We start from the raw sequence: 16,564 nt of genomic DNA, 5'->3' as shown, positions 1-16,564 counted from the left end.
TTTTGTGATAAATCAATACTTTAAAATTCAAATTATTTAATTTGCATGTGTATTAACTATGAGATAGTGTTTAATCAAAGTAATGTGGCATGAATTACTAGATCGTGTTAAGATCATTTTTTGGTGGTGCCTTAACGTGGAGGCAATTTTAATTAAAATAAAAGGGTGGATCGACAAAATTATAATTAAAATTGTATGATTTATATTTACAACTTGTTTAAAATCATACTCATACACAATAAGAAAAAGAAGAAAAAAAAAACAAATTCCCTTGTTTTATGGTTGGATCTTTCGTACAGTATGTAGCACGGTCCATAATTCATGGCACCCTTGAGAAAGCTATTCGTATAATATAATGTCTCTAGATTCTCCAATATTAACATTAATAAAGTAAGTCCAAAGCATTTGGCATAATGCAATGATGATAAAAGAAAATACTATATACTATGAAATTTCCACTAACTACCAATCCACCATTTTTTCCCTGACAGCTTCAATTAAAAGTGTTTGATTTTGAGTCTTCGTTGATTCACTCATTCTAGAATATGTTTGCTTAGGACCCAAAACATGGGACCTTTTCTAGAAGCAAATATCCAAATAAATAATTCATTTCAAAAGAAATATATATATAAATAACTAAAGCGCCGTGGTTGACGTTCATGAATAACGTTTAATAAAATTTCATGTGTCAAATGGTTTTATATAAACGTTTAATAAAATTTCACTATTTAGGTATTTATGTTGATATTTTGAAATTTAATAGTATTATCATATATCTATTAAAAAACATCATGACATATTTAAATAGTTAAATCTGATTTAATGTCTATGTACTTTTTTATTATTAATAAAATATACAAATTAAAGTTGATTGGATTATTATTACTGCTTCATCTTATACTATATAAATCGCATAAAATTTTGGCTAATGAATTGAGAAATGCAGTTAATATTGTCATTTTCATTAAAATAAATATCTTGTGTAGTTTCTTACCATATCATTTACCGTGTCATATTAATTTTTCTCAAAAAAAATCTCTCGTATTAATTAATAACAAATAAACAGTAATTGATAAAAGAAAAACACTTAATAATAGTTAAATATAATTAAAAATATATAAATTAATATTTTATCAATATCATAAAAAATTAAAATTATATATATTATATAAAGAGTTTTTATACTAAAGAACTCACAATCATTAGATTATTGATAATATTTAATTTTTATTTTAATTATCACTAAAATCACGCATATAATTATTCATAATTTGTTGAGTATAACAAAAAATCTACACAATAATATATAAAAATTAAACTCTATTATAAAACAATATGACATTAATTATATATATTGAATATAAATGTTACGACATTTTATTAACCCTTATTATTGGACGGAAGAAATATTAAATTACAATTTTATTTTTTGTAAAACAACCTACAATCCCTTTTCTAAAAAATATTACCCTCTACTTGTTTGGCAAGAAAACTAGGAGACCATTTTTATAATAAAATAAGAGGAGGTGTTTTAAATGCTGACACAGACATGTTGAGCATTAATTAATATTAAAAACTTAATATTCAAACTATATTTTCATCAAAAAAAATATCAAACTATATTGGAACTATATAATATATGCACCATAATCAGCTAGATTCAAATGATTTTAAGTGACGACAGTGCTGATAGATTCGAATACGAGTTGTCAATGAATATTAAAATATATAAGTTCACCATAAATCTTTTTTTTTTTTTTTATTGAAGGGAATTTGGCAATTTGCTTGTTGTTGATTGATATTTTGTTACTATCAATTTATTGCACACCTAAATGCTGACGATTTTGTAGATAGTTGAAAATATTGTAGATTCGTTGGAAATTTTTTTTTTTATCAAAAATCATTGTAAGTATTTGAAAATTATAATTTTTTTTTTGAAAAATTTATAAAATAAATAAATTAATAATTGATATTATAACTACTTATGATTAGTTAGACATATGTATATAATGTTAATTATTCATTTGATCATCGATAGTTGATATTACTAACTTTATTCTCTAAAATGAATTGTTCATTTTAGAGATGTAAAATCTTTAAAATTGTTAATATTTCATATATTCAAATTTTAAATGATGAAATAAATTTTTAGTCGTTATAAAATTTAAAATTTTATTTTTTAGTCTCTGTAAAAAAATAAATATATTTTAATTTCTATAAAATTATTATGCAAGCATTTTAGTTTCGGTACTTGAAATTTTGACATATATTTTGAATAATTTTTTTGCAAACATACTAGTATCATTGTAACAAGTTCCTCTACAAAAAATAAATTGTTTAAAATTGAATTTTTAAGTCTATATTTTCATTACTTATCTAAGATTTATGTATTTAAAAAATTTATATTTAATTCATCTTAAGTAAAAAAATTCTAATTTTCTTAAAAAAAACTTTTCTAGATGTTCAAACATATTTAAAAAAATCATTCAAATTTTTAAAATGAAAAAAAAAATTAAACATGTATCTTTCCGATATGAAATAATAAATTTTTTTTTTATGTGTTTTGATGTTATTTTTAACTTCATATATGAGATACTTAAGAGATAATATACAATATTGATACATTTTTGTTGAAACCTAATTAAAAATCTATATATTAGTTTTGGTGATTAAAAAAAATCTTCAAATAACTTAAAGACTTATAAAATAATAATTAAATATTATAAAAAATCGATATTTCTTCAAGCAGTCTTTAATATCTATATCTCACTGAATTGATATTATGTTTTTAGAGATGAGACAAATAAAATTTAAATAAAATAATATATATATATATATATATATATATATATATATATAATAGTTATAAAAATGTATTTAAATATCAATTTGGAATACCTAAATTTAAAGTTGTCTTATGAGTAATTATAAAGTTAAAATTTTGTTGGTCTTTATTGACTTCGATCCAATGGATATAAATTTAGATGTTGAATTTTTAAATTTTTGACAAATCAATGAATATAAAGACTAATATGTTGAAGACATTTCGGATGAAAATGAATATCAATCACGTTATCATTAAATGAATTTATCTTCATGCTTTGTACAAGTGTAAATACTAGTACAAAGATTAAATATTAATTATATTTATCCAACAAAGTTTATTATATTTTATTTAACAGTTTACTATCTTATTTTTTATGGAAAAATTTTAAAGATAAGAGGATGGTGTATTAGTTTGGAGTAGAGAAATTTTTTAAATTCATTAAATATTTGAAAAATGACTTATATTTGTCTTCTTCCGACTAGCGCTAAATATCAAATCTGTAATTTATTAAATCAAATATCTATCATTTTACCACTAAATCAAACCATTAAAATTAACCGTTTTTAGTCTCTTTCTATTTATTTATTTTTTTTTAATAAATACTTAAAATTATCATTGACAAAACAATAATAAATATTACAATAAATTTTAAATATAATTAGAAACAATTATTTTTCTATAAAAGTTATATTTAGAAAAAAACTAAGACAATAATAAAATAAATAAATTATTATTTTCGTCCTTAAAATTATAACAAAAAATTCAAACTAATCTTAAAATTATTAAAATAAATTATAAAAGATACAATTTAATATTATAAAAAAATTTAAAAGATACAATTTATTATTAAAATAATTCATGACTATTATAATCTCAAAAATTAAATTAACTGATATTTTAATAATTCGATGATTAATTTAAATTTTCTTTTTAAGTTCGATACTAAAATAACAACGTACTATATTTTAACAAATTAAAATTATGAATTATCCTTAATAAAATATGAATGGTGGGACTCAACACGTGGATGCAGCCGTGCACTAAGTTGCAAGTAATGATTACAAAATAGTAAACAAATGATAATCAAACACTCAAATCTTGAAAAGGGTGCTCCTTTTTTATACATGATCATTAAAATCTAAATTAGCAAATTGTGGATATGTACTACTACACTATATGCGAATTAAATAAATGATTACACGTTCAAAAAGATAATTACTATATAACATTAGCCACCCCGTGCTTTTCTTCACATTACACATTGCAATTTGCAAACTAATTACACTAATGTTAATTATTATACATATTACTTACCTAATTAGATATACAAGGCTTTGATAGCAGAATTATTATTTTTTTCTTTTATCGGAATAAAGCCAAAAATAATTTTCAATAGTGGAGATATATCTGCAAACATATTATAATACTTAAATTGGTATTATTTCGAAGTGGGTGAGAAATTTAAAATAAAAATATTTTTGTAAGTGATAAAGTGACGATTATATAACAAAAAATGAATGGTTTTATGGTTGTGTCAGCTTTTAACTATTTCAAAACAAATACCGTATCATTTTTCTGAAAATTATTGATTAGATATAAATAGACAAAAATAAAATAAAAATTATATTAAATAAAGAGATAATGAATTACATCAAATAATAATACATAAGACTTATATGTAGTGGCGGAGTTTGACTAAAAAGTTTGTGGTGATCGAAATAAAATTATAATATGTATAAAGCAAATATGCAAATAATATTATATAGCAAAAAATTAAGTTGTAACAATATAAAGTGAAGTATCAAATAATTTAACTATATAACTTAAAAATACCTTAAACTAATATTATACGTTAAAGAGTTGCATTCTAAAACATGCAGCCATGATTTATGTTTCTTTATTCTAAATCAGCAAAATTAGTAATTTAGGAAACAAAATCAGCAAGCAGGTGGCCATCATTCAAAATATGTCATATATCTTGTTCAACAAACACAACAACAACAATTTAAATCAACCAATTTAGCAACAGAAATCAGCAACAACAAATTTAACCATCATTCTAAACAGACAGCCAACGATTTAGCAAATCATTCTAAAATCAACAAATAAACAATTTACACATCGTTCTAAATAGACAACCAATAATTTAGTAAATCATTCTAAAATCAGCAAATTAACAATTTAACCATCATTCTAAACAGACAACCATCAATTTAGCAAACCGACTAAAATTTAAAATCTAAAATCTACTAATCTAGTGTCTAAGCCAACAATTTTTTTTATTATATATAAAAAAATATAATAAATTTATAAATACACTTTATCGCAATAAAAAAAAATGTGTCATCTAGAATCTACTAATGTAGTGTCCAATAAATGTAATCAAGCATGAACACATGATGGAGGAATATTTTTCCCATGTTGATTGTTGCCTTCACTAACCCACCTCCAGCCTCAGGAAATTGTGCCATCAAAAAGTAAGAAACTTCTTAAGTAACAATTCTTTTTTCTTTTTTCTTTAAGCTGCTGACCTATGTTGATTTTGATTATGGATTTTACGTATTCAAAATTAATCATTTAAGATCTGAGTTAAATTATTATATTTTATTAATATTTCTTTTATTTCACACTACACTAGATATATTATGGTGTTAATTTTTTTATAAAAAATGCTGCAATCATGTATTTTTATAAATTATATATTATTATTATTTTCATTGTAGTCTATGTATTTTTTTAATTTTAATGGCATAGTGTTTAAAAAAGTTGATTTTATTAGATATTTTAAAATAAGTTTCTCAAATTTTCTAAAATTGTCAATTTACAATTGAATCGATTCAGTCTAACTTATTCTTCATCGTTTTAATTTTATTTGTATTTCACAAAAAAAATGTTGTAAAAATTCAAATGACTATTTTTTGTTGTTTAAATATTTTTTCATCCCAAAAATCAAACCGACTCGTTGCATGTAACGTTGGAAAAGAATGATATTACAATCATTTGTGTTGCCCTATTATATTTCCACTCCTATGATGATAGGGTATAGTCCTCCTTTAATTTAGAATAAAATATGTTTTTTTGCCTTACAAAATATTTATTTAACTGTTTAGTTTCTACTGAATATTTCACTCCTTAGTTTATTCTCACTTTTTATTTCTAGAATTGATACTAATATACTTTTTTTTTAATTTTTTTTTATTTTACTAATTTAACTCAATCATTTGCCTTGTGGAATTTTAGAAAGCCACTTAAAGAACCATATCATTTTAGTAAGACCACTTTTTTCTTTTGACAAAATTTAGTTAGACCATTTGATAAATGCAAACCCACCTTTTCATTTGTTCGGTTAGTGAAAAGCATGTTGCAAGGACCAACTCTAGAGTAGAGATCTAGAAACTTGGAATAAATGGAAGATCAAATTTAGGGAGGATAATACTATAAACTAATTATTTTATAGGTGTTAAAAATATATTTAATTTAATGAAAAATAATATTTAAATATATTTAAGAAAAATAAATTTATATATAATAAACAATGACGGATCTTCTAAGAAATATAGGATAAGTATAGTCATTTCAATTTTTTTTTACTCTTAATAGATAAATATATACATAATATTAATATATTATATATATTACTTGTTTCACATAGTATCAATAACAATTGAGTGTCACAGATGTTAATGCGTCTTCTTGATGAATGGTCGTGAATTTGGATCTTTAAATATAAACTCTATTTTTTGTTGACTCTTCAATAAAATCAGTGAAACTTCGCAAAAGACAATAAAACAAATGAAAATACAGCGAATAATAGTTTTGTAGTAAATGATCGTAACAAGAAAGTTAATTTGAACAAATTATCTATATTAATGAACTAAGTTTCCATAACCTAACCTTTTTGGGTTTTTTGTGTAAACATTAAGATACTTTAAGTAATTAACATAATGTGTAACAAATTATAGATATTTAAACCTCTTAATCATTTTATTAGAGGTTTGATTCATAGTCAACGCACATGACAAAGTAAAAGTAAAAAAAAAAAAATCAACTTCTTAAATGAATCTTAGTTAACTCGAATGATAAATCTCCACATTTGCATAAGAACACTTTAGTTTAAAAACTTTTAAGCAATAAAAGATTACATTAAAGGAAAAATGTGGGTAGCAAAATCAGAGATTGTGAGTAGTCTACCCACAAACTTTAATGCAAAGCCCATATTAATTTTCATCTTTTTATTTTCTTTCCATTTTTACCTAGCAAAACCAAAGTGCTGCTTTTGAAAATTTCATTTAACTCCTAATCTTACTGTTATGGTCATCACCTTACAAAGCTTTATAAAAGTTAAATTAAGTCCAACCTAAATTCTAATATCTACCTCATTTTCTATTCAAACAAATTATTATAATTGTTGCTTACAAAACTTTCACCACATGATAAGATTAAAACACACACAAATACATATGGTAAAATATGTATAGTTGCTTCCATTAACAAATTCAAATGTTACATATGGTACAATAATTTACACAACCTTTACATACCTAACCTAAATCAAGTGGCAATTACACACATCTTACCTCAACTAAAGTTTGAGCTATTGGAAACCAAATTATAAAAAGTAAAAAAAAAAAAAAATCAACTCTAAAAAAAAATAACTATTTGCAATGTTTACTACATCAATCTCACTTCCAAACTAATCAAATAAACCAAATACAATTACAATCATATAAATTTTATAGCATTTAAATTTTACATATTTCAAGGTTCCCTTTGCTTCAATCTTTCTCTCAAATGTATTAACCTTCCTTGTACTTGTTTAGGTAACTCATCACATATCTCAGTTTCACACCCTTCTACTTGTTTTCTTTGTATGATATCATGATACATTGGTGAAAACCTACTTTGAAAAGCTCTATAAGAAAAATATGGTAGAAGAACACATACAACAACAAAAAGAGTAACTAACCAATATAATGCACTAGGAGCACATGATTCAACAAATACTCTATAAGCTGTAGTTGATATGGTTGGAGATACATAACCATAAATCACCAAGAAAACATACCAAAATGCAATGCTACCCCAAATGAAAAAATGTTGCATCCATGTGAAATAGTTGATGGAAAGTGCCATTTGGCAATTCACAACCCACACGGCGCAAGTGTACATTATGACACCGAGTATTTCGTAACCTACCACTTTACCGTCTTTTCTGAAGGCTTGATTTAAGACAGAGTTAGTGGTTAAGAAGAAGATGAGCAAGGAACTAATGACTCCGTTTAGCATCCAGCCGATTATCCGAGGCCAGCTGAAGAGGGTGTTCTCTACTCCTTCTAGATATAGAAACGGATACTGTATATAAAGATCATTTCATTAGTGCATGGTTGCTTGGGTTCCAAGTAATCACGGAATTTAATAACTATGCACTGATGATGTAAAAAATTTCTACACATACGTTCAGTCGTATCTCTCCATGTAGACATGTGCATACATTTTAGAAAAATAGTATTGTGATGGAATGTAACACCATGGTAAAATTTAATTGGACGTCAATGTAAAATACATGTGTATTTTATAGTAGTGCATGTTTAGGGTTAAATGTCTGAGAGACCAAACAAATTTTGGATCGATTAAAATTTAACCATATAATCATTTAATGACATTTTTTATTGCAATTTAAAGAATGTCAATTTAGTACCTTTCGGCATAGTTTAGCAGAAACATCCTGATCAAAAACACCAAGAGCGATTACCGGTAGCGAAGTGAAGAACACGTTGTAAAACGACATGTACCAATCATTGTAAGCAGGTTGACCGGAGAAAGAAGCATATGCCTCAAACCAAAATAGGGTAAATCCAAATGCAATGTTTTTATAGAAAAAGTAACATATCTGCATCAACAAATAAAAAAATTTATCAGTAAGTGTTTTTCGGAAGGAATTAGGCTTCAATATTTTTTAGTCCTACAAAATATGGTAGTTTTTTCTTTTGATCCCTAAAAAAAACCTGTCTCATTTTGTTCCCTCATTCAAGAAAAAATGGTTGAATCTTTGAGAAGAATGCATGATTTTACCATCATTGATATTCGCCTATAACACCAGTGGCCGTGTACCAACAACAAATGCTCCAGAAAACAGAATTGACCGATTGCGTAATCACTTGCCATTACAGCCTGTAGACAAAAAATACTATTTTTGAAGTAAAACTTGTATACACTATCACATAATAGTTATTGAACTATGATAATAATGCTACAATCTATGAAACTTTGACATAGACACGACACTCACACAAACACGGATAATAATTTAAGAAAATGGAAGTAACTGAATGTTGGAGTTGACATGTATCAGTGTTGTGTTGGTGTCAGATATTGACACGTGTCAAACTAACATACACGCCTTCAATCTGATGTGTCGGTGCTAGATAAGATATAACTATTTGATAGACCGATAAATAGCACAACCAAAAAAAGGTTCAAGAAAATGAATTTCGACCTGCATCCCTTCAGCACCACTAATGCCAACTCCAATATCAGCCTCCTGAAGCATGCCGACATCATTTGCACCGTCACCAATTGATAATGTTGTCTTCCCTGTTCCCAATTTCACCAATTTTGTAACCTGCATATTTTTTCCGCTGATGTGATTATTTATATGAAATTTTCATTATTTCTATGAGGAAACTTTCAAATAGCACATCAGCAATACTCACGCGAGCTTTCTGTTTTGGTGAAGACCGACAACATATGACAGAAGCGCAATTAATAGCCAACTGAAAGAATGACTTCTCCAAAACGTTGTTGAGAGAATAGTCCAAGGACCTCCCATCAATTATCAATCCAAATGAAGAACTTTCCTTTTCTGCACTTGAACTCTCTTTTGATGACTTGACTTGCAAGATTCCCTCTCTAATTTGCTTCTCAATGCTTTCCTGAGAGGCCTAATCAAATGTTTAAGAGGAAATTATTGTTAATTTAAATGACACCAATTACCATTTTACGGCTGAACCTAAGGAAATTTAAATCATCCCTTGAGATTACAACGTCAAACTCTTCCAATTAAGCTGACACCTTATGGCCAGAGGTCTAAGCAATGATTGAATCAAAGATCTAAAATAATGAGAGAAACCTGGATGCCAAAAACTTGCAAGGTCACGTACCTTTACTAGAGCCTCCTTGTTCCCTTGTTTCTCCAATGATATGATATCTGGTGAATCAAGAGTGATCACTATCTGTTTCATGTCTTGTCTAAGTAAACGACAAGCATACCTGTAAAAACGGACAGGGAAAAACTTTAGTCAACTTAATAAACATCGATACAAAGTTCCAGTGTTGTCAATCGTGTATCACATAAAATAGTGGTTTGTTCAAATTCCACTAAGCTTCTATGTGACAGCGATTTATACTAAATCATGTATTGCAAAACAATAGCAGTTTGTTGAAATTCCATTATGCTATAGTTCTATAGTGGCGCTATTTAACTACACTTATTAGAAACAGAAACCAGAAAGTGGCTTGTTGATGTACCCTATGTTGACTGCAGTTTCCATTTTGTCCCCAGTCAATACCCATAACTTGATTCCTGCCATAGCAAGCTTTTCAATACATTCAGGAACCTGTATTTTTAAGTAAACATAGTTAGCTTCATCAAATAATCAAGCACATAATTAATGGTGTTAAGTAATAATGGATTTTTTTCTGTTGAGTATGACTCAAATTTGCTAATAAGTAGGCATTCGCCCGAGTGGAGTTGAAAACACAATTGTATAATCAGAAAACTATTTCAGACACGCCTTCAATCCGAAGTGACGGTGTTGGTGCTACATAGGATATAGCTATTTCACAGACCGATAAATGTCACAACCCAAATAGGTTCATATATCATCATTGATAGTACAAATTAGTTTCACTTAGACATCCATTCATATTTCATCATCTTGAGGTAAAAATACTCGAACGAAATTTTATACCGACCCCCTTTTGCAGTCTATCCTCAACAGCCGTAGCTCCAAGAAGTATTAACTCTCTTTCAATCTTGTCAGCAGCTGCATCCACAAGTGCATCACGATCGGCCGCTAAAGAAGTTTTGGCCGTTGAGAACTCCTTGTCCCACAGTTTATATTCTTCTTCACCGAGTTCGCGGTACGTGATTACAAGGGTTCTTAAACCTGCCTCAGAATATCTTTTGATATGATTCTTTGTTTCGGCCTCAAACTGTCTTCCATATTGTGAAAGTCTTTCGAACATAACACTGCATGGAAATACAAAACAAGCATCACGACACGCAACTTACACTCGACAACTCCACTATATAATAAACATGTAATAGTAATTGAAACCTGTCTGCACCCTTGCATAGGAGCAATATTTTGTTTTCGTCACTTTTCACTATCACCGACATTCGTTTGCGTGAACTGCTGAACTCTAAGATATGCAGAAGCTTGTAAACTCTATTCATCAAAGAAGTCAAAAAAAGGTAGTTAAACACAAAATTCAAAAAAGAAAGAATATGGATACATAAATATATTTTGAATCATTTTAAATTACTTTATCTCGGTATGCCAAATTATGGATCAAAATATCAAACAGGTTCAAAGTTCAAGCCCATCCATCGAAACTAACATAACTCGAGTGTATCGGTGCATAAGAAAAGGGACAATGACTGAGTTCTAAATCTAATAGAGGTTCAGAGTTCAAACCCTGACAACTAACAGAACCACCAATTTACTAATATACTTGAGTGTGTGTGTGTATGTATTGTCAATATAGAATATTGACAAAAAACGGTAAAAGGAGTTAGCCAACCTGTCAACCTTTTTTCCACTTTCATAATTCAATTCGTGCAACGATATGCTTGTTTGTGTCCTAGCAAAAAACTCAAAACCAAGCTCCCTCGCGGCTATGACAAATGCCGCTTCATCTGGTGATTCGGCTTCATAGGAAATTTCTCCCGATTCTTTATCTGGATCAGGTAATGCTGTATGACATATAGCTAACACTCGAAAAAATTTCTGTATGATGTCCGGATGTGGTTCATTAATCCATCGCCCGTTCATTATGCGTTCGTCTTTAAAGTTAAATCCCTTAATTGGCTTCTGAGAATCCACAGTGTCGCTATTCTGGCTCAAGAAATCAGACGAATAAGCATCACCTTGGGATTCAACGTCCTTCCCTCTTTTAGCAAGTGCCTTCTCGACTTCGGTAATACCACGACCGTATGGAATAGCCCCGACAGAACATTTGACAAACTCCATAGAGTTACATGTCAAAGTACCAGTTTTGTCAGACAATATGGTATCAACTTGACCAAGCTCTTCGTTCAAATTTGACGTGCGCGCATGAGCTGGCCTATCTGATTCTTCATAATACATTTCCTGATCTTTGTTGATAAAAATACTCTGCAGAACTTTCACAATCTCAATCGACACGTAAAGTGATATCGGAATTAGGTATCCATACAACATAAGGGCGGTTAGAAAATGAAGAACAGAAGCAAGGCCAGGCCTTCTAGGATCGTAAAATACAGTTGGATCCTGCGGATAAAGATACCATCTTCTGTAACTTCCATCGGGGTTAATATCCCTTTTCGTCTCAACACCGAAAAATAAAGAACCGATAAAGGATATCAAAATCAATGTACTGAAAAGAATGTATACTATCTTATCCATTTTTCTCTCAATTTTGCTCCTCTTTGATGGAGGATCAATCGAATTCTGCATCACTTTTGTATCGTGACCAGTAAAGATAACAACACCATAGATATATTCGGTATTTCTCAGCTTAGAATCTCTTAAAAGGATCTGCTGCAAGGAAAGAGGATGAGGATATTCTTCACGGTCATATTTTAATGTTCCGATAAATGAGTATAGATTTTCATTAGGATCCTCACATTCGACCATAGCTCTAAAATTTTGGAGAGAGTTTTCATTGTTAAGATGAGTTGTCTTCTCTAATGCTTGCTTTAGTTTTAGATTAGTTTCTCCATCAAGATTCATTGTCTCGACATAACAAACCCCGTCTTCGTAGCTTGACGAAAGCAGAAGAAGATCGGAAGGAAAGTATTCGTCCTTGTACACTTTAATCACGTCCCCGACACGAAGTTTCTTCCACCTAGTCTCCACAAATGTATGGTTTCTACCATATACTTGAACCTTTCTGTTGTTTGCCTCAATATCCTGCAAAAATTTGGACAGGAAACCGATTGAAAACGATGACTCTCAACAAGACAAATTTCAAGCAAATCATCAACAGAAAAAAAATGCGCAAAATGAAAAGGTGCACACAAGTTACTTAGGAATAAAGCAACACTTAATTATATGAGAGAATGATATGTAACAATATTGTTTCCTAGAATCATTTTTCCAAAAGTAAGGAAGATGAACATTGACTGATACAAATTGGAATGTGCCTAGAATTTTATTACATGTGTTCGATGAGAAAAAAAAGCATTATGCGATATCTGTTCTTTTTCTAGAAACAAATGAGTACTGGGATATATATGTGATCATACCAAATTTTGAATCCTTGTGCATTGTAAGATAATAAAACTAGTAAACCTAGTTTTCAGTTTCATTAATAGCAAGTATAACAAGCAAAATAAATTAAATTGCAAATTACATAAAGGACCACTAAATTACTTGATCATCAGATCAACAATACTACCTACTTATAATTTTTCTAATTCACAACTGCAAACATACTCGAGGGGGTTGGGTAGCTTGACTAGTTTGAGCTAAGGTTGAAGGACTAGAAGAAGTTAAAGGATCAGAGTTTAAACCCTGGTGCAGGAGAAAATACTAATAGAACAACTAATATATTAATATTTGCCTAAAAAAAAGGGTAAACCACTACTTTAGTCATTGAAAGTGTAGGACATTATCACTTTAGTCCCTGACTTAGTCAAAAACCTAAATTAATCCTCGAATCATCAAAACGTCAGTCAAATTAGTCTAGCATTATAATGGTCATGGACTATTTTGACGGTAAGTTGTACCTTTCAAAGACTTTTGTGATAGTAAGTTGTACCTTTCGGAGACTATTTTGATAATTCGATAGCTAATTTGAGTTTTTGGCTGAATTAGGGACCAAAGTAACATTGTCCTACACTTTCGGGGACTAAAATGGTGTTTCAAAATGCAAACTTACTCATAAAGGCATGACATTGTGTTGACACCAATTGAGTACATAGTTCAATATTTTAGGACAGACACAAATGTAAATCTTTAAAAGGCATACCTAAATCATGTAAGAAAGTTGCAACGAAAGTAGCATCAAAGGGGAAAAAAAGCAGAAAATTTTACCTGTTTTCTCCTTCTCCAATCTTCCACAGCTTCCTTAACCGTAGTAGCACCAATTACAACAACCAAAGGTGCAAAAATACTTAAAGGGTTATAAGGTGCCAAGGGACTAAATGAAACACAAGCAACAATAAGGAAGTAGATATTTGCAACCCTTCTGAACTGTTCAAACAAAGACTTTGGTATAAAATTAAAAACTGTATACTTTGTAGTTGAAACATAGTTTCCACCATAATTCAACTGAATTGCTTCAATGTTATCAGGATCATTACAATAAACAACTCTTGAATACCCTTTTTGTCCAATTTGTGAATGACCATCTTTAAATGGTGATTTGAAACATGAAAATGAATATAGTTTGCTAAAATGTATCCTCTTTTTTCCTCCTCCTTCAGGCATTTTTTTTCTCAAAGTTCCCTTTTTTTCACTTCAACTATAAATTCCAAATGACCCTTTTGTTCTCCTTGGAATCAAAGCAACACCCATCACATAAAACAACATAAAGTTTAGTTTTTTATATGAAAAACATCAAACTGAAAAAGAAAAATAAAAAATTAGGCCAACCCCTTTACCTAAAAATGGTAACACTCAATTAATAAGAACAAAACCAACTTCACAAATTATACTTTACTTATCTCCGGACCAAACTTTTCAGTCAAACTTTACTTACCTCCTGATCAAATTCCGAAGTACTAGGACAGTTGTCCTAGAACCAAAAGGTTAAGACAAAATAAAAATCACAAACCAAGAAAAAAGAAGAAGCTTGATTTAGCAAAAATAAGCTTGATCCCTTACAAGTAGTTTCTAAAAATATAAAAAAGATTCAATGGAACAACAAACACAACATAACTGAGCTGGAAAGGGTAATGGAAAACCCTTCAAAGGAAGAGCTTTTTATAATTCCTTGCTCTAAATGAAAGGTGTTGATTATGTCTCTTCCTTGTTTGGTTTGAAGAGAATTGTGTAGAGAGAGAGAGAAGAATAAAGGTCAAAAAAGAACTTAACTTGGTTTGTGTGAGTTAATTAAGCTTGCCGATTCTATAAGCAAACAAAATGAATGAATGAGAGAGACATAAAAACATTGATACAACCAATATGAAGCTGTTCATTGCCTTCAATTCACCTTCACCTTAACTTCTTTTCATTCACCAAAGAGACCAAAACAGGAACAAAAATAAAGCATAGTACTAGAGAGGTGAATGTACTCATTAATAATACTATATGATAATTTAGATAGAGGAAAATATTAATTAATATATAGAGGTTGTTGAGATATAGATAAAAATTTGTATTATTGAAAAGGTTAATAATTTAACATAGAAACTCATTTGAGATAAATTATTATTTTCAAAGGAAGGAAATCAAATAAAAGGGTATTTCTGGAATTTTAATTTTATAAACTCAGATAAATATTAGATCATATATCAAATCATTTAACAAATTATGACTCAAATAATTATAAATCAAATTTTACTTAATAGAATATTTTTGGATTTGAATTTTATAAACTTATATAATAATTATTTATAAATATTATGACTGAAATAATTATAATTAATTTTTACTTAATTTTTAATCGAACTTTTCATTATTAAAAAAATTCTCTTAAAATTAAAAAATAAAGACTAAAAAATTATCATGATCAATCAACCAACATTTACACTTTGTAATATTTAATCCGAAAAGTCAAAATATTAATTAATTTTTAACTTGATTCGATGGCTTAGACGGTGACACTTCTTCATATAGTGAAAGTGTTAGTAGTGAATATATATTTACTATTATTAGAGTTAAAATATATTTTAAATCTCTGTCAACTTTTATTTTTAATTCTATAAATATTTTCTCCAAGTTACCTTCTCTACAATTTTCCGCCGTTAATTTTAACAAAATCTAGATTGATTAAATTTATATTTTATTTTTATTATTAACAATATTAATCAAATATTAAATTTTAATTCAAGTAATAAATATTAAATATTATTGACAGTAGTATATACTACTATATATACTTTTATTTTTGCATGAAGTAAAAGAATAAGACTTAAAGATGTGAAAGTTGGTGCATCATCAGTTGCACACTCGAAAATCAACAAACACTTTTTAACGTTTTTTAAGCTTTGTTGTCATGTTTTTGTGACACGTGTTGTTAATCTGACAATAGCAAATACTGATAAAGATAGAAACGTTAAAGAAAAGTTAGTATACTCTACTTGTCACTAGATGCGTCACACCCTTTTTTGGATTCATATCTTTTTCCACATTTTGGAGGCATAAACAAAATGCTCTCAATTTTGGAGCACATAATATGTTACTAGATCACATAATACTTTTAATTAGTTAATTACATATATTAGTATTTGGATGTATTCAATTATGATTACACAAAAATAATTAATTAAGTGATGTTACTGTTTAATTGCATAACTATTAAACCAAA

The 16,564-nt window shown here is 28.3% G+C and overlaps 1 protein-coding gene across 2 annotated transcripts; it reads right to left on the bottom strand.

Annotated features, from left to right (window-relative positions):
- Positions 1-7,286: 7,286 nt before the first annotated feature.
- LOC101498223 (probable phospholipid-transporting ATPase 8) lies at positions 7,287-15,319 on the bottom strand. 2 transcript variants are annotated; one of them, XM_004489215.4, is made up of 11 exons: positions 14,128-15,318; positions 11,633-13,002; positions 11,167-11,277; positions 10,802-11,078; positions 10,355-10,443; positions 9,988-10,096; positions 9,541-9,768; positions 9,324-9,449; positions 8,900-8,998; positions 8,526-8,717; positions 7,287-8,179 (listed from the first exon to the last, which is right to left on the bottom strand). In XM_004489215.4, the coding sequence occupies exons 1-11, from the start codon at positions 14,521-14,523 to the stop codon at positions 7,586-7,588; spliced, it is 3,591 nt and encodes a 1,196-aa protein (XP_004489272.1). In that variant the 5' UTR covers positions 14,524-15,318; the 3' UTR covers positions 7,287-7,585. The 2 variants fall into 2 exon arrangements, with proteins under 2 accessions (XP_004489272.1, XP_073221222.1); XM_073365121.1 differs by lacking the exon at positions 7,287-8,179 and having other exon boundaries at positions 8,581-8,717; positions 8,833-8,998; positions 14,128-15,319.
- Positions 15,320-16,564: the final 1,245 nt, after the last annotated feature.

The sequence above is a fragment of the Cicer arietinum genome, chromosome 2, assembly GCF_000331145.2.
Source record: "Cicer arietinum cultivar CDC Frontier isolate Library 1 chromosome 2, Cicar.CDCFrontier_v2.0, whole genome shotgun sequence".
NCBI classification, from domain to species: Eukaryota; Viridiplantae; Streptophyta; class Magnoliopsida; order Fabales; family Fabaceae; genus Cicer; species Cicer arietinum.
Note: the sequence above shows the minus strand (reverse complement) of the source record. Positions and strands in the feature narration are given on the sequence as shown.